The 26,757-nt window shown below is 32.7% G+C and overlaps 5 protein-coding genes, 1 long non-coding RNA gene and 1 pseudogene across 8 annotated transcripts; all 7 read right to left on the bottom strand.

Moving 5' to 3' along the window:
• Window positions 1-329: 329 nt before the first annotated feature.
• Window positions 330-4,897, bottom strand: LOC128196763 (uncharacterized). Its single transcript, XR_008249128.1, has 4 exons — window positions 4,621-4,897; window positions 4,162-4,219; window positions 3,250-3,346; window positions 330-1,684 (listed from the first exon to the last, which is right to left on the bottom strand). It is a non-coding gene; the product is annotated as an uncharacterized LOC128196763 (long non-coding RNA).
• Window positions 4,898-5,442: 545 nt separating this feature from the next.
• On the bottom strand, window positions 5,443-6,462 carry LOC108340039 (fasciclin-like arabinogalactan protein 12; annotated as a pseudogene).
• A 1,396-nt stretch (window positions 6,463-7,858) lies between these two features.
• LOC108339897 (fasciclin-like arabinogalactan protein 11) lies at window positions 7,859-9,078 on the bottom strand. Its single transcript, XM_017577120.2, has one exon. The coding sequence runs from the start codon at window positions 8,873-8,875 to the stop codon at window positions 8,024-8,026; it is 852 nt and encodes a 283-aa protein (XP_017432609.1). The 5' UTR covers window positions 8,876-9,078; the 3' UTR covers window positions 7,859-8,023.
• Window positions 9,079-10,869: 1,791 nt separating this feature from the next.
• Window positions 10,870-11,941, bottom strand: LOC108339915 (fasciclin-like arabinogalactan protein 11). Its single transcript, XM_017577145.2, has one exon. It carries the CDS (start codon window positions 11,856-11,858, stop codon window positions 11,016-11,018), a length of 843 nt encoding a protein of 280 aa, XP_017432634.1. The 5' UTR covers window positions 11,859-11,941; the 3' UTR covers window positions 10,870-11,015.
• Window positions 11,942-13,089: 1,148 nt separating this feature from the next.
• On the bottom strand, window positions 13,090-14,187 carry LOC108339938 (fasciclin-like arabinogalactan protein 12). The gene has a single exon (XM_017577165.2). It carries the CDS (start codon window positions 14,096-14,098, stop codon window positions 13,301-13,303), a length of 798 nt encoding a protein of 265 aa, XP_017432654.1. The 5' UTR covers window positions 14,099-14,187; the 3' UTR covers window positions 13,090-13,300.
• Window positions 14,188-17,458: 3,271 nt separating this feature from the next.
• LOC108339795 (fasciclin-like arabinogalactan protein 12) lies at window positions 17,459-18,620 on the bottom strand. The gene has a single exon (XM_017577002.2). The coding sequence runs from the start codon at window positions 18,538-18,540 to the stop codon at window positions 17,743-17,745; it is 798 nt and encodes a 265-aa protein (XP_017432491.1). The 5' UTR covers window positions 18,541-18,620; the 3' UTR covers window positions 17,459-17,742.
• A 1,645-nt stretch (window positions 18,621-20,265) lies between these two features.
• On the bottom strand, window positions 20,266-23,831 carry LOC108339645 (DNA polymerase II subunit B3-1). 3 transcript variants are annotated; one of them, XR_008249127.1, is made up of 5 exons: window positions 23,427-23,829; window positions 23,266-23,350; window positions 21,839-21,975; window positions 20,719-20,760; window positions 20,442-20,615 (listed from the first exon to the last, which is right to left on the bottom strand). XR_008249127.1 is itself a non-coding variant. In XM_052878322.1 (4 exons), the coding sequence occupies exons 1-4, from the start codon at window positions 23,736-23,738 to the stop codon at window positions 20,533-20,535; spliced, it is 516 nt and encodes a 171-aa protein (XP_052734282.1). In that variant the 5' UTR covers window positions 23,739-23,831; the 3' UTR covers window positions 20,266-20,532. The 3 variants fall into 3 exon arrangements, 2 of the variants coding, with proteins under 2 accessions (XP_052734282.1, XP_017432310.1); XM_052878322.1 differs by lacking the exon at window positions 21,839-21,975 and having other exon boundaries at window positions 20,266-20,615; window positions 23,266-23,344; window positions 23,427-23,831; XM_017576821.2 differs by lacking the exon at window positions 21,839-21,975 and having other exon boundaries at window positions 20,266-20,615; window positions 23,427-23,826.
• Between the last annotated feature and the right edge of the window lie 2,926 nt (window positions 23,832-26,757).

The following is a 26,757-nucleotide window of genomic DNA, read 5'->3' as shown; positions in this document are numbered from 1 at the left end:
TCAAGGAAACATGCTAGTAGAAGGAGCTTGACGGATTAAAAATGATAAAATCTGAAACTATCTTTTAAAACTGAAATTTTTATATATTTTAATTTTACTCACCTGAAATATATTGTGTAGAATTGAAGGAGGCAGAAAAAGTTCTTAACAAAAATATGTATATAATAATATTTTTCCTCATGTATATAATAATATTTTAAAACTATACTTGTTACGTTTCTTTCTTTCTTTTCTCCTCATGTATATAATAATATTTATGATATTCGCGAAAATCTAAATCCTAGGAAATAATAAAGCATCATTTTATCATTCGAAACTTGTGCACCAGATGCCTTATAAAGTGTATTTAAATTAATTCTTGATTTTGAAAGAGAAAGAGTAAAATCCAAATGAGATGCTGGAAAAGTAAAATTTTACACGTTTGGCTTGGACTCAACAACGTGCTGCAATCAGCAGACGCCAGAGTTACATAGGTTAATGGTATCTCAAGTGACATTGATTAGGGTTGCGACCATCTCCCCCAGAACACATTTTTCGCCATTTTTTTCCCACCTTACCTAGCACCATCTCAAACAACAAAATTCAATCCATGAAATAAAGAGATGGAAGCAACATAATACTTTTACTTGGCAGAAGGGTATGTTGCAAGATAGTGATTAAAGCTCAAACTCAAACTGGGAAATCGTCTAAGGAACAAAAGGACGAGATACATGCATCAATTTACAGTCATGCAAGCTGGCCTCAGGAGTTATATATATAGATTCATATATTCACAGTTCTGAGCACTTCAACGAAAAGTGTTCGATTGGGATTAAAAGCGATGTCTTTGTATGATATCTGGAATCAGTAACCCAATCTCAAAGCAGTTTTAACGTCCAACCTCCATGCAAAACCACCAAAATCCATTCTCCACACATCACAGCTTAACGTAAGCGAACCTCTCTCCCTCCCAAACGAATACTTCACCATCTTCTACTAACTAACAATTTTTGCTGCTTTTACTAACTTTTGCACTAACTCTTCTAACCTTGTTCGGGCTTTGTTTTCTATTTTGCTGATACAATTTACTAACTAATGTTTCTAACTAATCTTCTATGTTTAGCCATAGCTAGTTGTAGGTTCAAATTTTATTTCTTTTTGCGAAGTTGAGTTCAATTACTGTTTTCAAGTTCTCAAATTTGGTTCTCAAGTTTGTGCTAGTATCAGTTTACTAATTTTTGTGCTAACTTTGTTGTGTTTGACAGTTTTTACTGAGTTATCTCAGCTTACTAACATTACTAACATTCTTTTTTAATTGCTTCTAACGTTGTTTTTGTTGGTATGTGCTGACAGGATTTAATCACTGCAGTTTCCGCACCAGTTTACTCATGCTAACGTTAATAGCAGATTTGTAGCTCTAGTTTCTTCCTTTCTTTGCTTGAGTCACTAGCTTTGATTTGCTGAAGCAATTCAGTTTTACTAACTAGCTATACTATTTTTTTTTGCTGACTTTTTGGGTGATTTTGTCAGTGCTAACATTACTAATTTTTTTTACATATGTTTGTTGAGTTGTTTCAGTTAGTTACTAACTTTACTAACATTGTTTTTGCTGAACTTGTTTAGTTTACTAACCCTTTAACCATTTACTAACCTTTTTTCCGACTTGGTCAGTTCCACCAACTTGTTTTTGTTGATTATAAGGGGACTATACAACAAAAAAACTCAAAAACAGAAATCAAAGCAACAAGGCAGAGAAAAACAGCAGCAAACAAAAATTAAAATGAACTATATAATATGACCTATTTGTTTATGCTTTGCGAGAAATTGAGATCACAACTTGATATATCAATGTCCAAAGAAATAAAAAGTAGATAAAAAAAATCAACATCAATGGACAAAGATTGCAGTCTCAGATACAAAAAGACCACTAGGACAATTATAAGCATATTGCAGATACAAACCAATTGCTATCATAATATAATTAATCCATCAATTCTTAGATTCCTAAAGTTAATGGCTAATTTCCAAGTTTCTTATTCTACATATAACCATTTCCCCCCTTTTCTTGACGGATAAGTAGATCCAACTTAATTGTTGTAAACAAAAAATTTAGTTCGAGTTGTCAGTATAAACACCTATAATCACCTTATTATCCACATTGCAAGTTCAGCACAACTACAAAGGTAACAATTCCATACATCTATTACTACTGTCATAAACCAACTTCAGCACATCTAGTATTTAACCTTAAAAAGATAACATAATATACATACACCTATTACTCTCATACAGCAACTAGAACAGACCACCCTAGTGTCATACTAAGTTACAATCTGAGGTTTAGATTACAGCCCCTAACCAAAATTCATGGTTTCAAAAATCTCCCCAATCGCAATTCCGGCCACATTTAATCATTTGCCTTCAGTTTTTAGCAATTTCAATCTCAATTTAAAACCTTCATGCAAGTACAACTGGAGTTCATTATAACAAAAATAACAATTCTCAATAATCTCTGTTAAAACTTGAAAAAGATAAGTTGATATAAACTCATTAACTACATAAGAAACCATATGACCAATAAAAATATTATTCACTTAAGGGTTCCTAATAAAAAAGAGAAATGTTACATATTTCAATACATTCTTTGTTACTTTCTTTATCAAAAGCTATCAGAGACATGCAAACAAAGACTATTTCATCCTAGAAACATACTTAGGTATATATAAAATCTACACCCATACCACTATTTATAAAATAATTCATAACTGGAATTTAGATGATTGCCCCCTTTAATTCAATATAAGGCATAAACACATTTAACATTTCAATAATTGGTTTCTTAGGTTCATATTACTTTATTACGTTAACAAAAAAATCATGTATTTCCACCAATTTAATATATATAACTTTCAAAATAACATATCTTTACTTTTATTATTCCAATCCAAATATAAACTACCACCCACAACCTCAAACATACGTCATTTCTCTGCATCAAATATCCACATACCAAAAACATTCCAACCAATCAATCTTAATTCAAACATGTGACTATTTATTTTCAATCTCCTGTCATATGATACCCAAAAATAGCACGAATCATCCCATCCAACATTCACACAATTAGGCATATTAAAAATGCATGTCTTTGCATAATGTATTTACGATTCCCCAAAATCAAAGAGTGTTTAAGTAGCGTACAAAGTGTGAATCAGTTTTCGAGTAAAAAAACAACCAAAATTGAATTAAAAGATTACTGGAATTTGGTACCTTCAAAGGAACAGTGAAGAAGAAAAGCAGACATGCATGTGATGACCACAAAAGTGCCCTAGAAAACAAGTACCCTTTCTCTCTAAGCTTTCATTTCCTACAGCAAAAACATTATATAATTAAGTGAAATAATAATAATAATAATAAAAAGCTTAAAAGAGAGCTTCCATGCTGAAGCATATTAAAAGAGAGCTACTAAGAAGATGTTATGTTAGAATGACATTTAACTGATATATGTTTTCACAGTTTGTTTTTGTTTATCAGTTAATGGCACATCTTTTTTATTCACACATCTCATAATGTATACTTTACATGTGTTTTCACAAAGGATTCATGCTAGGACATCAACCAATTTATACTCGAGTATCAATGCCTTATACTTAACAGAGAAGTTTATAACCTGGAAAAATGGCCTTATTTTAATGCAGTGCTCACTATGAAGTTATCATTTAGAGGTAATTTAGTTTTCTTAAAAGAATAAAAAGAACACAGTTAAATTGGTGAAGTTATGTAATTGAAGAAAAAAAGAAAAGAAACAAAAACATGATATAAGTGCTCTGATGTAAAAGAAAAAATTCAAATTTACAACAAAAAGATTCGAATTCTGGAAAGTTTCAAAACAAAGCTATCAAAATGAATGAAGAGGCCTAATTTTAATGCCAAATTCCCATTCCTTGCTGAATTTAAGAATTTTAAAAATCCAGTTTATCTATTCTAGGTTTGAAAATCTTAATGAATGAGTGTTACGTAAAGTTAAGGCTATGCATGATTTAGATGGTTGGAAAAACCATATAAAAAGTTTCATACATTCATTTGTACCATTGCTTACATATTTTATAAATTAAAACTAATGTTTTTTCTTACCATACCTTGTCAAAATATAAAAACATAATATACACCGTGCAAACCTACCTCCTGAGACAGAGTACCCACTGTTGGCACCACCAAATTTTCCACCAGCGTGCAAGACCTGCAAAGTTCAAAGGAGTAAATAATTGTTATCCAAAAAGATCAAGTACATAAAATATCTTTGCGAAATGGTGAGTTGACGCTGCACATGAACTAATATCTTTGCGAAATTGCTTTTGATATAATACGAATTGCAAAAATAAAAGAGCATAAACATAGAAATCACAAACCTGAAGGAGATGATCTTTAGAAAGGATGAATAATATTAGGTTAGAGTAAAAAATGAAGATATAGATAGAGAGACACATGAATACATACCTAGTGTGAATTGAAATGGGAAGTAAAAGAGGAAGGAGAGGAACTAAGTATTAGGAATCGGAGGCTCAAGCAAGAGGAAAAGAACACAAAGAATAATCTGATTGAAGAGATAAGATGAAGATTGAAGAGATAAGATGAACATACCAAAGAGGATTTGAGTTTGAGGGGTTGGAGACGGGAGTGATAAAAATCGCCTCAACAGAGTCCTCGCTGCCTCGACCTTGCCGCATGGACCTTGCCGCATCGACCTCGACGCTCAGCCCAAGCAGGGGAAGGCACAAAGCACAAATGAACACGAAGCAGAGGGGAAAGATTGCGATGTAGGGAAGGGGTTTGACAGAAAATTTGATGAAAACAGCGGGGAGAGATGCTCCACGAACACGTAGCAGGTGAAGATTTTGATGAAGGCAGGGGAGAGGGAGGGAGGGAATTAGGGTTTAGATTTAAGGAATTAGAAATGAAGGTGCGGGAAAAGAAGGTGAACAATAAGGATGGCCGAAAAATTATTCAAAATAAAAAACTACCTGCGGTTATAAGCATAAACCGCGGAACTTATTCGGGGTTTTCCAAACCGCCGGAAACAAACCCCTCCTAAAATTAATTATTTTTGTAGTGAGATACACCACATAGAAAAATGTAAACAAAATACAAAAGTTAGAGGATGAAAAAAGAAATATAAATAGTAAATTATCTAAAACTACAAAACATTTTGTGACTTGTTTAATGAAATCATCATGTTTTAACATAATTTTATATTTCAAACTCTTGTTATAATGTTAGTCTATAACTCTTTATTTATTACAAGAATGAACAACTGTATATACAAATTATAATAATACTTTAAATTATTATTAACACAATATTTAATTATTTAATATTTATTAATAAAATATTTGACCTATCTTATCCCAACCTAACCTAAGAAGACTATTTGCAGTGTGTTTTAAGTTATAAGTATCTCTCTGTATATTTTATGAAAAAAGAAACAATCATTTAAGCTCAAAACAGGAACATACATAAAAGGAACATGCGTGTTTTAAAGAATGAAAACAATCAAATTGTCCCCGTTAAGTTTACATGGTAATAGCCACAAGTGCAAGACCTAGTCCAAGTGGCACTAACTTTCCGTACATGGTGATCTTGCCGGTGCCGGAGCTTTGTTCGGTGGCATTAACATGTGAGGAATCTCAAGAAGACGAGTCATCTTTATCAGCTTTAGGTGGCTTTGATGCGTCAATTGAAGGTTGTGGAGCCAAGGAGGGAGGCTTTACAGGTGCTTTAGCAACAGTAAAAAAGTCCATAGGAAGAAGCACCTTACCCACTTGTAAATAGCAAGATGTTTATCTGTGTATACAATGCCAGTGATGGTGGTGTTAACCTCACCCGTTGAGATGTTCACACTGCCTTCGTAACTTATCACGTTCAGTTTCCACTTTTCCAGGTTTAACTCCGGCAAGTGTTCTCACAGGATGGGTTAGAGTATCAAAGTTGAAACTAGATACATAGTCTGACAGAACATGGAACTGTAAGAGCTCGAGCTTTTGGTCATCAGAAAGAGAGTTGAGGAAGCCTGCTTTGAGTTGAGAGAAGGAACTGTCATCAGGTGCAAGAATGGTGATGCCACCTGACTTAGTGGTGAGGAGCTGTGCATTGAGTTGGTTGATCAATTGGGTGGTTTTCATGAGACGGATAAGGATGTTGAATGACTTAGCCTGTGCCTCAGGATTCCAACAATGTGAACCGCTGGAGTGTCAGGAGTGGCATCACTTGGTGACTGTAGCAATGAGAGAACCAATGGCTATTTAGAAGCCTTAACTGGTGGGGTAGGGGTCGCTTGAACTGGTTTAAGAGGGGCAGAAGCTGGTGATAATTGAGCTAAAGTGGTGGTGGAATACAAAAATGAAACTAGCAGTGCTACTGAGAAAGACAAAACACATTGCTTTTTCATCATCTTTTGGTTTTGTTCAATGAAGGTTTGGATGATATTACAATTGATTGCGAGTGATAATACAATGAAATGCATGTAGGCTTTTTATAGAGAAGCACAGGTAGGTGAAGGGCCATGTTATACAACCTTTAATTCTGATTTATGAACTATCTTGTTTGATATTTAGGTGTTGCATTATCGTATATAAGATTGACAAAGCAGTGAGTTCTTCTTTGAAAAGTACACGAAAAATAGAGAGACACTACTGAGACATAGTCTCTTTATCTGACAAGGAGATTACGGTGGCGCATCTGTTGCCTAATTGATTGGTGTTATATCACTTTCTAAATTGTATTATGCACAGAATGTTTCTGTCAATTGTTTGCAATATCATTATAAACTATATTTTGAATTAATCATACCTTGTTTATCAAAATCTAAATCAACTATTTATATTATACCATATTTTACAACTTCACCTGATTTCAACCATCAAGTTACTAAATTCACTTTGTGCTATTTTTTTAAATATCATAATTTTAATTTTCGATAAAAATCAATGAATAATTTTTATTTAAATTTAAATAAGTTAGTTTTACTAAGAATATTTTTTTTTATGTTTTAAATTTTAACATAGTGTTTAGAAAAAAGAAAAACAAGTTATTTTAAAATGTAAGAAATTATTAGTTTGATTTAAAGATAATGCTACTATTTTAAAAAAAATTAAAAAAGTTGTTCTTCCTCACATAATAAATCTCTTATTTTGTAAATATATATAAAATAATTAATAATTGGTATCATATAGTTTTCTAATCTATATATGGATTTGAGAAATTAAGTGAGTCTACCCATAAACAAACATCGTAATGAATCCAAAAGGTTCATTCATTTCTCTTGACCTTCTATTATTTAATGGTAAACATTATCTCTTTTAGATGTTAAATTAGAAGTCTATCTTAGTAAATAATACCTCTTCCAAGGTGTGAACAAATTTCATTGCTATTAAATAATCTAACTATTGTTCAAATCAAAATTTACAAAGCAGAGGTTGAAAAAATAGAAACACTTAAATACCACATTTTCATAATCTCAAATTTTTTGGATCAATTTCAACTCTTGAAACTCATTCACTAATGCTTTCAAAGTTATTATTCTTACCAACATAATAGAGAATAATGTTACAATTTTGCTCTCAATTTATTAGGCTGAAAATCAGATTCACAGCTTGTAATAAAATTGTACTTATATGAGATTTTTCTAGTGTAAGAATTTTGACCTCATGCCCTTAGAGTTTATCAAATCAATTCAACTATACATTTTTAATGGTCTATTGAAATTTGTGTTTTAGCTAACAATAATACGAACAAACTCCTTAATTCTCCAAGCATGATACGTACAACGCACAAATTTTCTGTGCTAAATTACTCCAACTCAAACTTTCTTTTCAGAACAGGAAAACTGAAAAACAATTACTCATTGAAGGAATCACATCCATTTCAGTACACTGATACGAAACCAGAAACAGGTTGCAAAGTGTAAACAAGAATGGAAAAAAAGAAACAAGAAATTAACACCATGTATGACAAAGAAAATTGAAAAAAGCAGCTGCCAAATGGATCATCAACTCCACGTGGTTGCCACTGCGACCAAAACTATTCCAAGAGACATCAACGTTGTTCCAACAAAGCCAACCAAACTCACTGCCCCAGATTTATTCCGATCCTGCTTTGTTTCGCCTTGATCATCCTCAGAAGAATTTTCCTTGGCAGCTTTGGGAGCCTTTGCAAGAGATGAAGGAGCCAACGCTGGAGCTTTACTGGTTGCAAAGAAATCTAGAGGAAGCAGGACCTTGTCAACGTGATAAATCCCAAGTTTGTTATCAGAGTATACTACCCCAAGAATGGTGGCATTGACTACCCCAGTTGAAATGTTGACACTGTTACCTAATGCATTCACGTTGAGTGGAAGCCTTACAGGGTCTTTACCAGCCACCGTTTGCACAGGGTTGCTCAGAGAATCAAAGTTTGAGCTTGAGACAAACTGTGGCAATATGTGGAACTGGACAAGTTCGATTTTCTGGCCTTCGTTGAGGGAGTTGAGGAAGCCAGCTTTGAGGTTTGAAAAGGCAGAATCATCTGGTGCTAGAATGGTTATGCCCCCAGTCTTGGCTGTTATGAGCTGTGAATTGACGTTGTTGATGATTTCTGTGGTTTTGAGGAGGCGAATGAGGGTTGAGAACATTTTAGCCTTTTTGAGGATTATGGTGATGTCATCAGGGACAGAGTCAGGGGAATCTGGAGACTGAGGTAATGTGGGAACTAATGGTTTTGGTGATGGTGCTGCAGCCTTTGGGGTATGGGGAGTTTTTGTTGCTGGGGCTTTTGGAGCTGCTGCAGGTGCTGGTGAAATGCCCAAGGTGGTAGACCAAAAGAGTAGGAACACTGATAAGGAGAAAAGGGTTGCTTGTTTCATCCTCCAATTGCCAATTGAAGCCTTTTGAGGGGTTTGATGATTTTGGAAGAACGTGAATGGTTTGAATTAATGATTCTTGCAGTTTGTGTCTGATATGTTGGATTTGTGAAAAGAGAGGGCTTATATAGTGATTAGAGGCCAAGGAAATTATAGGTTGGTGAAATGTTATGGCAGTGAAATTTGTTAGCTGGGGAGTCTGAGGGTGTGTATCCCATCTGTCATGGAGAATAAGGATAGTTTATCTAGTCTAAATGATATTAGCATAAATTAGTTTAAGTATTGAGTTCGGATATGGTGAACTGAGAATGGACACATTAAATAACTATAGATGACTTTTATGCTCCTGAAAGAATGTGAATAAACGCTTCTTACAATTTATTTCCAATGTGAGGAGTAGTACAGAGGCCAAAGAAATTATGTGTTGGTGAAATGTTGTGGTTAACAGGTTGCAAAATTTGCAGCTGTGGAAGGTATATCCCTTCTGTCATGGAGATGAGGATTTGCTATCTAACTATTATTTGCATCTTTGCTGATAATTTGATAATGCAGACATATTAATCGAACTTGCTTTTTAACATCTTTTGTAAGAAATATAATGTAGTTGGAGAAAGGGAGTGACACCCTGTGGTGGATCCCTGACAAAATAGTAAGGAGTTGTTGCAACTGTTTGTATTTCTATAAGATGCAAAGTTTTAAACTGTGATTGCAATCATGATTGTTGATATTGTGATTGCAAAGTTTGCATTTTATATTAAGTAAACTTTGAAAACTTTGACATTCTGATCAAAATCGCAGTTGGGAACCATTTCCTAATAAAACTTACTAGCATGGATCACAAAACAGAGAAGAAGACATATTGATGCAGATCAGAGTACAATTTTACTAATAAAATCAAGAAGTTCAGCAATTTTGGGAGCTATGATTACTGTAAATTGCACTTGTCATGCCTAGAGTCTTCTAATATTACTTGGGACTTGAGAGAAAGCTGATTTTTCCTTTTAGTAAATTAGCTCCATATAGCATGTCAGATTATTAATTACAAATTATATGAATAACATATTTCTTAATAGAACTTCGGAATCCAAGACAGTGTATCTGTCCGTGCAAATGATTCAAGCAGACTTCGAACTTTTGATTTTGTACTTCATATTTTTAAGCTTTGATGCAAACTTTAAAGAAAAAATCAAGCTTGAAAATTTTGATTTTAATCTTTCACCCAGTCCATGAACAATAAGGCTTAAAATTAAGATAGATTTAGATATTTTTAATTTACTTCTTATTAAAAATTTGTTTTATTAAGTATTCAAATTTTTTATATTTTAGGATAGTATATTTGCATCGTCATTGTTTGTGTCTCCACAGAAAATAAAAAATAACTTAAATAAGTTTAAGTCTCTTATAAATTTGCGTAATTTTAATTGAATTCTTATTAAATTTTTTGTTTTATTAAATGTTCAAAACTTTAATATTAACCCGAATATTACGAACTTGAACAATAAAAAGAATGAAACTTTTGGGACCTAATTATTTTTACCAAACATAGTGTCTCCACATTGATTTAATTTTTGTTTTAATATTTAATTTTTAAAATAAAACATTGTTGATTTTTTATAAAGATAATCAAGGTTCAGTAATTTTTGTTATTGTCCAAGTTAATGATGTTCCTGTTGAGATTGCAAGATCAAAAAGTGACCTCATCCCAATTGACTATATAAAATAAGTTGAAAAATATAAATATTTTTTGTACTCAATATTGATTAAACGAAACTTTTAAGATAGTTTCTCTCGATCCTTTTCAACTCAAGAACATTCAAAATGAATTAACTATATTTGGATGCTTTGGACAGTTTTCATATAGTTATAGATTATAGATTATACCTTAGGGGAAATATTTGAAAGAAAAAGAGGATAGAATTTATGAAACATTAATTCATTGCTGGCCTTCCATATAAACCATAATAATAGGAACGATTATGCATGGTTTCAGATAAGAACCGTTAATCATTAAAGCATTTTTTTTTTCCCCTTTCCAAAACATCCATTCAAAAGAAACAACGAAGAGAGGAAAATTTAAACAAAAAGAAAAGCACAAACAAAGAAATTAACGAAAAAGAAAACTGAAAGTGCAGTTGCTAAATGATCAACTCCACATGGTTGCCATAGCGACCAAGGCTATCCCAAATGACATCAACTTTGTTCTGCTCAAACTGAGTGCCCCAGATTTATTGTGATCCTGGTTTGTTTCTTCTTGATCGTCATCAGAAGAGTTTTCTTTAGCAGCTTTGGGAGCCTTTGCAAGAGACGTTGGAGCCAAAGCTGGAGCCTTGTTGGTTACAAAGAAATCTAGAGGAAGAAGCACCTTGTCCACGTGATAAATCCCAAGTTTGTTATCAGAGTATACTACTCCAAGAATGGTGGCATTGACAACTCCAGTTGAAATGTTGACACTGTTACCTAATGCATTCACGTTCAGTGGAAGCCTTACAGGATCTTTACCAGCCACTGTCTGCACAGGATTGCTTAGAGAATCAAAGTTTGAGCTTGACACATACTCTGGCAATATGTGGAATTGGACAAGTTCGATTTTCTGGCCTTCATTGAGGGAGTTGAGGAAGCCAGCTTTGAGGTTTGAAAAGGCAGAATCATCTGGTGCAAGAATGGTTATGCCTCCAGTCTTGGCTGTTATGAGCTGTGAGTTGACGTTGTTGATGATTTCTGTGGTTTTAAGGAGACGAATGAGGGTTGAGAATATTTTGGCCTTTTTGAGGATTCTGGTGATGTCATCAGGGACAGAGTCAGGAGAGTCTGGAGACTGAGGTAATGTGGGGACTAATGGTTTTGGTGATGGTGCTGCAGCCTTTGGGGTATGGGGAGTTTTTGCTGCTGGGGCTTTTGGAGCTGCTGCAGGTGCTGGTGAAATGGCCAAGGTGGTAGACCAAAAGAGTAGGAAGAGTGATAAGGAGAAAAGGGTTGCTTGTTTCATCTTCCAGTTGCCAACTAAAGCCTGTGGATGAGCTTTGATGATTCTGGGAGAATGTGAATGATTTGAACTAATTATTCTTGCAATCTGTGTCTGATATTTGGGATGTGTGAAGGAGAGGATTATATAGAGGCCAAGAAAATGATAGGTTGGTGAAATGTTATGACTATGAAATCTGCTAGCCGTGGAGTGTGAGGATATATCCCATCTATCATAGAGAACAAGGATCCTTTATCTAATTATTGTTGCCATGTTTGCCCAACAGATGCTTTATGTAAAATATATGGTGAGCTGTGAATAACACATGTATATTTATAAATAAATAGGTTAAATTCATTGTTAAGATGTTTGTAATATGTTGTTGGAGAAGGGGAATGACAATGTAGAGAGGCTATAGACTAACTTAGTAAATAATATACGCATTAATAATGGAAAGGGATTTTACAGTATCTAATTACAAATCAACATGTATGATGAGTTTATTAACTTTTGAAATATACCTTCTTTAAAATTCATTATAATTATGGTTTTTAATTTACTGATAGAGTAAAATTTTCTACATCCACAGAATTTAAATTCTGAAAACTTTCATCTTTTTATCTTGTCCATGGCAAATATAAATAAAGACATCACAACCTTTTGATTTTAGTGCAAACAAACTGAGACAAGACATTTTAACCCATATAAAGATCTCACTTTTGGATATAGATTCACACTTCGTGCTAAGTAATTGATGTTATTGCTAAAAAATAAAGACAAAATTAATTTTGATTTAATTATTGGATTTCATGCACGGTGGATCTTTATATTCAAGATATCTATAATCATGAATGAATAACATTAGCCTCTAGCTGAAGATTCATATCTGTAAGACCATGGTTAATGAAGCACATTACACATGGGTACTTCAGAAACAATGTCTAATTGTTGAAAGAAGACAGCTTAAACCATATAACGGAACCATAACATGAATAGAACAGAGAAACAGAGTCATTTTCTATTTTCTGTTAAACCATACTATTCTTCATACATTGATTCATATTTAAGTAAAAATACAAGAGAAATGACTTTCATAAAGAAACTATTTATGAAAATTTATGTAATACAGTTATGTTCTTGATCTGTTTCTCAAGTTCTTTATCAAACTGTTGTAAATTATCAATGCCTAGTTTTTACGATGACAATTATTGGAAACTGAGAAAAGTCTTGGTAGATATGTTTGCACGTCATAATATGTATCAATATAACTCCATGTAGTTGGAGATGAAAATTTTGGTTGTTTTAGTTGCATCAAAATTCACACAAAACAATCTTAATTGCATCAAAAGAAACACATCTAAACAACTCAATCCTTCGCAGCTCACATGTCCCTCAAAGGCTATGCAGCTCAGAGAAAGAACATAAATTCAAAATCATCAAATAGATTGTCTGGTCTGGTCCAGCCTTCAACTTGAAATAATCACCAATGCAACTAAAGAAACTCCGAGGGACACCAACGTTGTTCCTGGAGAACTCATCAAACTGAATGCACCAGAACTGTCCTTGGATGTTCCAAGATTATCAGCAGCAGATGAGTTATCATTATCAGTTTTTGGTGCTATTTCTGGAGAGGGTGCAGGAGCTGGTGGCTTAGGCTTGAAGAAGTCCAAAGGAAGAAGCACCTTGTCCACATGATATATAGCAAGCACCTTATCTGAGTATATAACTCCTGTGACCGTGGCATTGACCACTCCTGTTGAGATATTAACATTGTTGCCATAAGCTGTCACGTTTAGTTGCAACCTGGTAGGGTTATCCCCAGCTAGTGTTCTCACAGGGTTGCTCAAAGAATCAAAGTTTGAGCTTGAAACATAAGTGGGAAGAACATGGAACTGCAGAAGTTCTATCTTTTGATTGTCGGCAAGAGAGTTCAGGAACCCTACTTTGAGATGTGAAAAGCTACTGTCATCTGGGGCAAAGATGGTTAAACCACCTGATTTTATGGTTATGAGCTGAGCATTGAGTTGGTTGATCAATTGGGTGGTTTTCATCAGGCGAATTAGGATGTTAAATGATTTAGCCTTCCTCAATATTCCGATGAGGTCATCAGGAGAAGAATCAGAGGTGTCTGAAGAGGGTGACTGGGATAGTGTTGAGACAATTGGTTTAGATGGAGCTGCAGCAGGTGCTTGGGCTAATGTGGTTGAATATAAGGAGGAAAAAGGTATAAGGAGTAAGAGGGAGAATAAAACTAATAGCTTCATTTTTCTATAAAGTAAAGTTGCTTTGGTGATTAGTAATTGTTATATGAATGGTGTTGGAATGGGGTGGCTTTTATAGGGATTAAGAATGTGATAGGTAGAAATGAATGAAGCTTTGGTGATGAAATTTCCCTATATATATACTTGTGCTATGTGTGAGATCTGTGGTGGTCCTGCAGGAGATTAAGGTGATGCATCAAGGTAGATGAGCAAAAGGTGAGTGAGAACAATGTTTTCTGCCTTTTGCTTGGCAATGCAGGAAAAAGAGGAGTTAGAAGTTAGAGCTCAATTGGGTGCCAGATGCACATTAATGAAATTGTGATGCTTCTTCCACTGATGCAGTACTATATTTAGATTCTGAGCTTTACATAATTGCTATAAACTATAATTATAATTATATTTTGCATTACAAACACACGCTATGATAAAAATGTTAATCTTAAGCATTTCATATAATATTATCTTATAGGTACAAAATATAATCAAGAATGTCTGAATGCAAGAGAGTTAATTCAAATGCTGCACAACTATGCAGGTTCGCTTTTGCAAGAGAAAGAGACATCTTAATGCCTACTTTTAAGTTGTAATTAAAACTTATGAATTTCATACATTATTGTGAGGGCCCAGATCTCTGGAGACTTAGAACATTGGTAATAGTTGTTATCAGTACATTAGATGCAATAAAAGGTTAATATTTTGCCACCTTTTGATACAGTTCTGAAAATAAAAGTATATTTCTCCCCTACTTTTATATCTTTTTATGAATAAACATTTACCACTTTCGTTGAATTCAATATAAATTGAACTTTGTGGATATGAATCCCATTAAACCAAGCACCAAACATTATTTCAGTATCTTATTCCTCAGAGGCTACTAGGGTTCAAATGCAATTTTGCAGTAACACTAACTGGTGCCTTTGTTGAGGATAATTACATGTATGAGGATGCTGCTTTGAGTTTTGGGGTTTGGAGGTTATTGCTTCCAATCTCCTTTCACGTTTCATTTATTTAATTAATGTTGCAGTGTTAGGTTTTTCAGATAAATCTATGGGCATTGCTTTTATCAGGTGTTACTCTTTTTCTTGTGTTTGTTTCCACCAAAAAGTATTGATAATTTATAGCAAGCTGAAAAAGAAAAGTATGTACTATTGATAGATCAATTGCATGCTAAGTTTCTATTCAACTCACATGTTAAATACCCTCTAACACCAACCCTCTAAATTCAGATACCTTCTTTTCTTCTCAAGACTGTTGTGAAAGAACTTATATGCTTGTAATTTACTTTAATACATTGTTCTTAATAGTATTGTTTTTACGTTTCAATTTGTTGATTTTTGACTATAATATAAATAAATTATATACAAGTATATTTACTTTTATATCATTATTTTGTATAATTAAATTTTTTAAATATTTTAAATATACATTTTTATTATTTTTAATGTTATTTTTGTTTTTCATTACTCTTATTTTTCTATTCTTGTATAATTTAAAAGTAATATTTTCTATATATTAATGTTTATTTATTAAAATAATTATATTTTACTTAGAACTTATAATTTATCTCTTATATTAATATTTTAATAGGTTAGAAAATCATGTTTTAGAACTGATATTATATTTAAAATAGTAAAACTTGATTATTTTAATAATAAAAAATTAAAGTATAAATAGATTTTTGTAAACGATTTTCGTTATCTCTGAAACACCTTTCTTCTCAAACTCTTTCTTTTCTCTTTAGTGTTTTTTATTGTTTATTTATCTTTTAGAAGATTGGAGACCACTAAAGTGATACTTGATAGGAGCTCTCAAAAACTTTTATATATCCTATTAGTTTATCCAAAAAGAGTAAGTTAGTTTTTTTGACATTTTTCTTAGTCGGTACATTCTTTTGTGTATGTGAATTGTCTTAGTTCGCATGTGGTGTGTGAGCTTTCTTTAAGAAACTCTACTAATCATTGATCTTAATGATGTACCCTAATCATGTTTGTGTTGTTCATAGGAATATATAGAGTTTTGTGTGCCTCTAAAGGTGTTTTAGGGGTTTTTAAGTTGTTGGTTTATCTTTCAAGTAAGAGAAGTTAATTATATTTGTTTCTAAGTTATAGATGTCTTAAAATTTATGTTTTGCATGATTGAGTAACATTATGATGTTTGATTTGCTGAAATTTTGTTTGTGCTAATATTTATATATTGTTTGCGTTGATTGCATGTGTTAATTTGACTATGTGAATGTTGTATAAGATCTTTATATATAGGTATTTTTCGTATGATAATTATGTTTGAGATAACTGTAATAGCATTTTGTAAATTATATGTTGTTAAATATGGGATATATATATATATATATATTAAAATGGGATTTTATAATTTTCATATTATAATATCAAATTATTATTAAATATTTTTTAATATACAGTAAGCAGTAGTTTTATCTCTGAAATAAGAATAATAATATATTTTAATTTTAAAAAGTAATAATTGTATAAATCTTAAATTATCTTATAATATTAAAAAAAATAACCGTTATTCGTCTCATTTTCTTATTCTTACCCAATTTAAAACTAATATAAAATAATTGACTTAGGTATATTTTAAGTTTATATAAATAATATTATTATTTTTCTTATTCTAATATGTATAAAAAATTACTTTTTGACTTTTGTAACAGTGTTTCTTAGTCCTTAGTATAAACTATATTTAATTTATAACTAAAAAATATGACAATTAATTTAGTATACTGAGATAACAATAAATTTAAGGAATTAATATTTTAGAGGTTTCAGAATTATTTTGATCGTTAAAAAAAAAGTTAAATTTTGTATTTATAAAGAAAAAAGTTTAAAGAGTAAAGTAATGGATCTAAAAAAAATTGTATAAAAATTTGGTAGGTGAAAGATGTTTATATATCTTAAACCTTAAAAAATGTATAATTTTAATTGTACTCTATATACATTGATAGGTATATATACTGACCAAATTATTGAAAACCGATAATTGAGTCGAGAATCGATAGTTGATCAGATTTAACTAATCATTTAATTAACTTAAATAGATAAATAATAAAATTGAATCGTAATTAAATTAATCCTAATCAAATAGAAAAATTTATAAATATAAATAAAAAATATGACATTAGTTAAACCGTTAGAATATTATACTAATTTAGACATTAAAGTATTTTTAATAGTCCATCTGCTCAAGAGCACAAAAAACTAGAAAAATATTGAGAAGTAAAGATTATTTGAACTGATCATTCAATCCAGCCCAAACATTAATCAATTTTGATACATAATATGAGAAGTGTACTAGAGAATGTTTTGTAGTACTCTAAACAGATTGCATAATGTCAAGTTTAACAACTTAAAAGAACTTCTGTGTATCATTTCTCTATGATCATTGTATGCAACTTATACACAAATTTTAAATTCTCATAAGTAATACAGAAGATAACCTTTATAAATCAAATATAATTTCCACCACAACCTGAAACTTGAACCATTAGCGAATGAAAAAGAACAGAAGAAAAAAGGCCAATTATTTAAAACCAATGTATCTGCAAAATGTTGATCGTTCATCTTTGAATCCACCCTAGATGGTATACTTTCACTTCAATACTTATATTCTTCAACTTCAACCTCTCATTGTCACCACGAAACTGCTGCAACTGAAAGTGCAGCAACAGCAACCCATATCACATGCTGCTGTTTCACACTGATAGCAGCAGATTCAGCATCATCAGCAGGAGTTCCAGTGCTGTCTGCAGATTTCTTCTTAGACCCCTTAGGCTTTTCTGGCGCTGGAGCTGGAGCAGGAGGCTTAGCAACAAAGAAATCCCGAGGAAGAAGCACCTTGTCCACTTGGTAAACCGCAAGCTGGTGATCGGTGTACACAGTCCCACCTAATGTAACGTTGACGATCCCCGTGGTCATGTTCACTTGGTTCCCTCCTGAGCTTGTTATGTTCAGTGCCAACCTATCAGGGTTTTCACCGGCCTGTGTTCTCACAGGGTTGCTGAGAGTGTCAAAGTTTGAAACGGAAACGAATGTGGGTAGCAAGTGGAACTGGATGAGCTCGTTCTTTTGTTGGTCGTTGAGGGAGTTGAGAAAGCCAGGTTTGAGGCTTGAAAAGGCATTGTCGTTTGGTGCAAATAAGGTTAAGCCGCCGTTTGTGGTAAGGAGTTGGGAGTTTATTTGGTTGGAAACTTGCGTGGCTTGAAGGAGACGGATAAGGGTGGTGAAACCCCCGGCCTTTTTGAGGATTCTGATGATGTCTGTGGGGGGTGAGGAGGGTACCGGGGCCGGAGTGATGGCCGTGGTGGCCTTGGCGGGGGCGGTTGGTGCGGCGGCGGGTGACTGGGCTAGAGAGATGATGGGATGAGAAAAGAGTAGTATTGGAAGAAGTGGGAGGGTGAGAGAGAAGAGTGGATGCTTCATCATCACCATCTTTTGTTGACTGAAAGTGAGGATGGTGGTGAGAAAGAAAGAGTGGTCCTTGAAGTGAGAGTTTTCGACGTGGGGATGATGGAGGGATGGTAATATATGGAAACATGAAAAGAGTGAAAGGGGTTTGTTTTCTTGGTTAGGTGGAGTGTTTCTGTAGAAAGTTCAGTAGTTGTAGCAGATCTGCATGCTTACACATCAATGAAAGGTGGTTTGTCATGGAAATGCAATACTGTGTTAGCCAGTTGGATTTTGCTTGGGAAGGCAGGAAAAGAATAGTGAGATCTAAGTAGGAAAAAAAAAAGATGAACATGATAGCGTAGCATTCACTTGTAATTCTAGTGAAGTAGCAAAACAATCAAGTGCTAGCGGCTAACTTAAGGAACGAGTCTGCAATTAACTTTTGCAAGACAATTTGATGATGTTAGCATCTGACCTTACGATGCATGGTTTGTGCAACTTGGTCGGTGTTCAATGCCGCCGGGACTCCTTAATTTGTTGATTATACTAATTGTCTTTTTAAATGTCTTTGATGGGGAAGAACGACGCTTTAACATATCATCATATGTTAGACAAGACAAAAAAGGGTCTTACCACAAGTTGCTGGATGTTTTTTCATCCTTTACATTGAGTCACTCTTGGAATTTTTTTTACCTGATACATCATATGTCGATCAGATGGGAAATTTTGGCAAACTTGACATTCAAAAGCATATATTGTAGAGCACATAAGACCGAGAAGTTTGAAAGTTTTAACGTTTTCAAATTACTTGTCGCTACTAGATTCGAGAATAATTTCTCTAATCGTATGTTTCGCAGAATCCCACTGTAATTCATTCACGGACATTTGAGTATCTCACGGCGTGTATGTTGAGAGGTCCACTTCAAGTTAATATTTTTCGGCATTCTAGAAATCCAAAAGAGACATTTAACAATCTCATGATCTAGAACCTAGTATGCATATCTCTCTTTCGGGTTTGGTTCGAACATCAACGTAGCTTTGATTGCTAGGCTAGATTTGATCCAATATTCTAGATAGCATGTAAAGAGTATTCACGGGGAGTCCGACTTCATTAGATAAAACGGGTTTAGTAAAAGTTTTTCTAGCATTTTGTTTGTCCTTAAGAATGTACCATGTGATAATACAATTTTTTTTTTAAGTATACATCAAGTCAAAAAACAAGAGAAAAATTAAACGTATTTTTGTCTTTTAATATTGAAAGGGAAATGAGCTTACAATGCTTGAAATTGAGGATTCGAAACAAATTGTAGAGGATTATTAAATTGGAATGAATTGTAGCTATTACGAAATGGCGTTTCATAACTAAATATAGAACTTGCTTGAAACTTAAAAAATGAACACCAAAAAAAAGCAGAGGTTGCAATTAGGCTTTCCTAAGTTGCATAAAGAACAAAGCAAGGATTAACAAGATATGGAAGATGCAGAAGTGTTTCAGCCGTTCTAATCCAAACATTCAAATGTTATAATTTAGTGGGATAGAACAGGTAAAAGGGTAAGTAAAAGATTTTTAAAATTAAACAAGGGGAGTAAAAAGTTTAACTTTAAATCTCAAGAAAGGAAAAAAGGTTTGCTTCCTTTCTTTCCTCAAGTATCCTAGAATAGGGGGGAAATACTCTCCCTCCATCCGATCACCAACCTTCCTTTACATTTTCCTCTACTTTCTTCTCCAACTCGACACAAAATCATCCAAACATTGATTCCATCCAGTGGTAAAAATCATTTGTGTTCCACAGCTTTCCACGGGAAAATTTGCAGCATGCTACCAAAACAGACTCAAGCATTAAGCATGCCTGGTCACTGAAAAACCATATACAGTAATACAACTACGAGAATAAAACTATTAAGAAAGAGAAGTGCGAAAATAAATAAAATATTGAAAATTAGAAAACAGTAATACTGATCCTAAAGCATGTCGTTACAAAATGTGACATGATTCTATAATGTACTATAGTTTAGATTCTCCATTAGCTCGCTTTAGATTTTCTGAAATACTCCATTGCCTGCTGCATCTCTCTCTCTTAATGCATCCTCAGCTTTCACTTTCTCAGGAACAAAATCTGAAGTAAAAGCAACGTAAAAAGCTTGTAGGGTAGGTAAGGTGAAAACATGGAAAGGTAAAGTTAAGAATATAATAGCATTGCAACAGGGATACGAAATTACCGGAAAGAAAGTCGTATCTCCTCTTCTTACTAACAACATTTGCTGAAAGGATAAGTGGGTGACAGATCAGTGATTGGAAAATAAATATTTAATAGATTCAATGAGCCTATCAAACACAAGGATGAAGGAACAATTCGAATGGTCATAAAACATACACACTACACCTAGGTTACACCTTCATACTGAATATTACTCTTACAAAGTGGTTAGAACCTAACTCAATACTACAAAATTGACTTGTAAAATGAGGATCATCCCTATTTATATATATTCTATTTTGGCACTATCTAGTCAATGTGAGAATTGGATTTTTTTTCAGTACACCCTCTCAAGTTCAACAATATTGAACTTGGTACATGAATGAAATGGTGAGTGACTCTTACAATTGATATAGGACAGACTCTCATACCATGTTGAAAGGATTGCTAATAATTATGTGTTGTATGCATACACAAGTATTCTTATTTATAATAAATAAGAGATACAGTAATAAGGAATAAAATCAATAATTAATAGTGAGAAATATTTGCTAAGATATTTCCCTATTTGATGTGATGAAACCATATTATATTTCCTTTATTTAATGTAACCAAATCATATCTTTAAGACTACCCCTCAAACTAGAACATGTGTATCATGAGTCAAGCTTGTCACAAATGTCATCAACATCGGACTCCTTGAGAGACTTATTGAACATGTTAGCCAATTGGTTGTTAGAGCTAACAAAGTCAATAATGACAATGAAGATGGCATGTTGAGGAGCTAGTGGCATTTGGCCATGACTGGAACAACATAGTCATTGTCAAAGAAGCACAGCTTGGATCGCAAGGTAGCATTAGATTTCAAAGAACAGAATGGCTGTTGCAGAAGAGCATAAAATGCTTGAAGGGTGCATGGCTGTTAGAGAGAAAAAAGAATGCAGGAGAGAGCAACGAATGTCACCTAGCAAAAATGGACAAAAGGTTTAACGCTGCCGAAAAGAAAAAATTCTAAAAGGGGAAGCGACTACTAGAGAGAAAAGTATGCTCGAAGAGCACAGCAGTTGCTAGAAACCAAATATGTTTAGAGGACGTGGCAATTGTCAAGAAGAAAAAAATGCTTAAAGGAGTGCAACAATTACCAAAGAGCAAAAATGCTCAAAGGGCCTGACAGCTGCTAAAGAGCAAAAACTGCTTGGAGAGTGAGACACCTCTCATAAAGAAAAAGTGCTCAACAGGTGCAGCTACGGCCAGAGAGTAAAATGCTCAGATAGTGCACCTGCAAAGAGCAGAAAATGTTGCAGCAGAGCGGGTAATGGTTATCCAATAAACAAATCTCCCTTATAGCATAATAGGCCAAACAAACAACAAATTTCACTAAGATAGACTCTAAATCGTGACTTTGATACCATGTTGAGAAGCAAACTTTAAGTTTAACTCAACCTCACAAAATCAACTTATAAGACGAGGCTTACACCCACTTATATACTATGAAATCACCTTATCTCTAATCAATGTGAGATCTTCAACACATACTACAGGCAAAATAAATTATGAATTGGTACATTCATTAAGCTTAGGGTGAATTTAGTAGCACAGATGTAAGTGTTCTTTAATTCACACTACATGGAAAGAACCCAATATTTACTATTATGAATTTGATGTGGAATACTACTAGAGTCTAGACTGAGAGATTCACTGAATCAGATCGAAATCAGTATGATACTCCATACCTCATGACTAAACCCTTTCAAAAACTTACCACCCTCACCTCAAAAGTGTAACCAACAGAATGATCAGGAATTCTACTCGAGCCATTCATCTTCAAAGTATATTTTAAAAAAGGTCAAACTACAAGTATAAGCCTAAAACTAAAAAGGCCAGCAATTTTTCAATAAATATAAAGAATTAATCCTTCAATTCTCAAAACATCAACATCATCGTCAATGTTAGAAAAGCAATCAGCTAGAAAATGTTACCGGATCATCCATCGGAGAATACCTGCCACTTTCTCCTTTTAGACTCAACCCTCGAAAGGCTACGGACTATCTAACCAAGATGCAGAGAACCTCTAGCCGAGGAGTAACATCTAATATGGGTCTACTCACTTATAGACTGACCAAATTTAGACCAACCAACCATTATAACAGTCTCACTCTATCACATTGCGGCTTTAGGGCTTAAACAGACAGCGGCTCACAGGCCCATTACAGCAATATTCTATATTCTTCCACGGCCTCCTCACACGCGAGGAAGAAACCATGCAATCCAACCCTAAAAAAGGAGGCAACAGTCAAAGAAGTTGAATGGACAGTAGAGGCTCAGTTGGGTATACTGAGCTCATATCTAAGTTTAGGACTCCCCAACAAGTGTATTCTCCTAATATAAACAGTTATACAGGGTGTGTTAGCCTTCACATTTGCTTCCGAAGAAGGTGAACCTTTGTGACAGTAGGATTTACATTCAAAGTGCAGTTGAAATTGGGGAATCCATTAACCAAAACGCACAATACTACAGAACGCCATTTCAAACTTCATTGAACTCACATATCTCAGTCATAAAACCTTACCAACGTGCTTGTAACTCAAACATTTCTTGCGGTCCTGGACACAACAAGCATAAGCGTCCTGCGTGAATTGCTCAAGAAACTTCTCCTACAAGAAAAACAAAACCGATGAAAAAGATGCCAAACAAGCAAACATAAACAGGAAAAAAGAAATAGAAAATCACCACAGCTTTGTTGATGGCTAACACCGCTTCCTGCGAAACACGCATATCAGGATCTTCGCCCTTGATCATGGTCCTGATACGATTCATGGGAAACACGTTGGCTTTCCCATCTTCGCCGCTTCCTTCTGCGCCCTTTTCGTGTGGGTGTTTGGAATTGCCATTGCTGAGCTTGGGCTTCTTATTCTTCTTCTTTTGGTTCTCCTCTTTGGTGATGTCTCGAATTTTCTCCTTCGCTTTAATTTGGGTGGTGGAGATTTCTCCTTTCTTGGCTTTGGGAGATTTATGGGATTTGGGAGTGTTGGAGGAAGCCATTGTTTTACAGAGGGGTTTCAGCCTCTGTCAGAAGCGCGTCTCCAAGACGAAGGGGATGCAATTCGAATTTCTTTGGAAGTGCTTTTAATAAGATTGATTATTAGTTATTGAAACGAGGAAAATTTCTTTTTTCACGAGATTTTCCTCTTAGGATACAACTTTCAAGATGTCTAACACATAAAAACAAAATACAATAATAATAACGGTATAATAAATTTTAATTTTATTTAATATTTAGTATATACAATATAACATAACGACTAAATAAATGACAGATATTTTAACTATAATTTTATGCATTATTTAGTATTTATCCGACAACAAATTAAATGAGGATACCATGTAATGTTGGTTTGTTAAAAGCACATATGTTCTTTTTTTCAATTACATATGGTCCTTTTAACCCTTTCCATGTTATGAAAATGAGTTGTAATTTTAACTAAATTATATAAAAATAAATGTAAAAACTTAGAAAATGAAAATGTCAAAGTGATTATATATTGAAAAATAATAAGACTTAACTATTTTTATATTAAAAAGTTTTAATATAAATATTTTATTATAAATTAGTTTTATTATTTTAAAATACATTATTTTCATATGAATATTTTTTTATGAAAGTTGTTTACAACAAAATTATTTATATTAAAAAATTAATATTAAATTATCAATTTTTATTATTTCTAAATCATTATAATTTTTAAAATATTATTTTCTAAATATTTACTATATAAATATATATATATTTCAATAAATTTAAAAAGATAATACTTTTAAATAATAAATATCATTCAGATAATTTGTAAAACACTACAAAATAAAATCGTTAAACAACAATCACTCTTAAAAACAACAAATAATTAATCACGTTTGTTTAGATACTATTTTATAGGACAAGAGCGAAATATTATGGGGTTGGGGGAATGTGATGAATATAAACTTGTAAAATTTTGAGTATATATAATGAAAATTTATGAGAATTAAATTAAGTTTTTTTATTTTACAAAACTATTCAATATTAATAAATGATAAAATATAAAATTAAATATTGAAAAAATAAAAAGATCTAATTAAGATATTTTTTTATGTTTTCTTTTTGGAGTTATTTTTTTTCATATAAAAAATAAAGAAATTAAATACAAGTTCATTATTTTTATTCTAATTTTTTATTTATTCTGTTCCATTCTTATAGAAGAAAAGAAAAAATTGTGACTTTATCTTATTTCACTTAATATCGAAAAATTTGTTTGATAATATAGAATTTTTTATCTTATGAATCTTTTGTATACTAATTCCTTTTAAGAACATAAAAGAAATTAATTGTTATCTGTTTTCTCATAACGAATTTTTAATTTTGATTTAATTATAATATTTTTTTTATATTAAAATTATGCTTATCAATATTTAATTTCTCTATCTAGTTCAAATCAATTCAATGATATAAAAAAATCATTTTTAACATTGAGAATATATACATTCTTGTAAATAAATTTTATTTTTTAGATTTAAGATTAGTTTAAAACTTCAATTTCAGTATTTTATTATTGATGTTTTAACCATCAAGTATGAAAGAATTTATCAATCATGAACTATATTTAATTGATAGTTTAATTTATCTTAGTTTAATTATTTTCATTTCTGCAGTTAGTTGGAACAAAAATATATTTTTCGAAATGAAAGTTATCAAAACAAGATTGTGTGTTACTCTTTGATCACATGCAATAAAACTTCACTTAATTACATATTCAATTTGTTGGTCGAAGATCAACAATTCTTGGTATATTCCAATCGTTTATCCCCTCTTCTCACTACATTAATCATTCTCCTTTCCAATTCCATGCATATAAGTGGGAATGACAACAGGTCGGGTCGGACACGGATACTGTCTACCCGCAACCTGATCCGACAAAAAAAATTCATCCGCTACATGTACGGATACTCGCTTAAAAATATCCACGGATATTTTTAAACCCGTGAATATCTGTAGATACCCGTAAATATTTGAAAAAATATGTTTTTATAAAATATTATAATAAAACTTAAATAAAATTACAAAAAATATATAAAATATAATATATATATATATATATATATATATATATTAAATTAAATATAAATTAAATTTTAATTTTAATTATATTTAATCTTATAAAATATAAATTAATGTTAATTTTAATTATATTTAACTTAATAAAATATAATTAAATTTTTATTTTTATGTTTTGCGGGTAGTGAATATCCGCGAGTACGGATAGTATAATACTCGCACCCGACCCGTTTATAAGCAGGTATTAAAAAACTCGCTACCCGTAATCCGTGATTAATAAATATCCGCGAGTATCAACTATCCGTCACGGATTTTATCCGCAGATATCCGCGGAAGCGGATTTTTTTGGCATCCCTGATCCTAAGTTTCTTTCCTTTAACCCTCTACCACAAAATACCATGATATGTAATTTTTTTAGTCCATATTACATGGAGATTTTCCTTTTGATAGTTTTTTACTCGCAGAGTGGTTATTATCCTTGGGAATTTCTTTCTAATCCTTCGTACTTTTCCATTGTATCTCATAAATATGAAATTTTCTACTTTCTCCATTTTGGATTGTGTAATCGAAAAGTAAAAAATAACACCAAGATTATTCAATCTAAAAAAACTTTTTGAATTGCATAATCCTAAAGTTCTAGATTATAAATGTGACTCACTCTTCTCTAACTCCCCTCATCTCCTTCCATGGTTTATCTATTTCTCTCTTTGATAACCTTATATTCAAATTCTGATTTTTCTAAGCTATACTGCTTCGTCGTCTCAAAACCATGCAATTAAGTTAAGAGATACTTTGAAGAATGTTGGGAAACAGCGGTATTTGTTCCCTCCTCTGTGAACCCCAAAATGGGCACTATGCGGAAGCGTAAAAATGAAAGCGTAAGGAAAGAGAAAATTAACACTGGAAATTTTAACGTGGAAAATCCTCTCGGAAAAAACCACGGGACCTAGTCCAGAAAATTATCTCCACTAT

This window comes from Vigna angularis, chromosome 5 (assembly GCF_016808095.1).
Source record: "Vigna angularis cultivar LongXiaoDou No.4 chromosome 5, ASM1680809v1, whole genome shotgun sequence".
NCBI classification, from domain to species: Eukaryota; Viridiplantae; Streptophyta; class Magnoliopsida; order Fabales; family Fabaceae; genus Vigna; species Vigna angularis.
This window is presented reverse-complemented; position numbering and strand designations above follow the sequence as displayed.

Bases quoted from the DNA above. Each gene is read 5' to 3' on its own strand.
- LOC108339795 (XM_017577002.2), bottom strand. From the start codon at position 18,540: ATGGTGATGATGAAGCATCCACTCTTCTCTCTCACCCTCCCACTTCTT.
- LOC108339897 (XM_017577120.2), bottom strand. From the start codon at position 8,875: ATGAAACAAGCAACCCTTTTCTCCTTATCAGTGTTCCTACTCTTTTGG.
- LOC108339915 (XM_017577145.2), bottom strand. From the start codon at position 11,858: ATGAAACAAGCAACCCTTTTCTCCTTATCACTCTTCCTACTCTTTTGG.
- LOC108339645 (XM_017576821.2), bottom strand. From the start codon at position 23,738: ATGGCTTCCTCCAACACTCCCAAATCCCATAAATCTCCCAAAGCCAAG. The intron at 23,351-23,426 runs GTGATTTTCTAT...TTTTTCTTGTAG, and splicing joins TAGCCATCAACAAAGCTGTG to GAGAAGTTTCTTGAGCAATT. The intron at 20,616-20,718 runs GTAATTTCGTAT...CTTTTACTTCAG, and splicing joins GAGATACGACTTTCTTTCCG to ATTTTGTTCCTGAGAAAGTG.
- LOC108339938 (XM_017577165.2), bottom strand. From the start codon at position 14,098: ATGAAGCTATTAGTTTTATTCTCCCTCTTACTCCTTATACCTTTTTCC.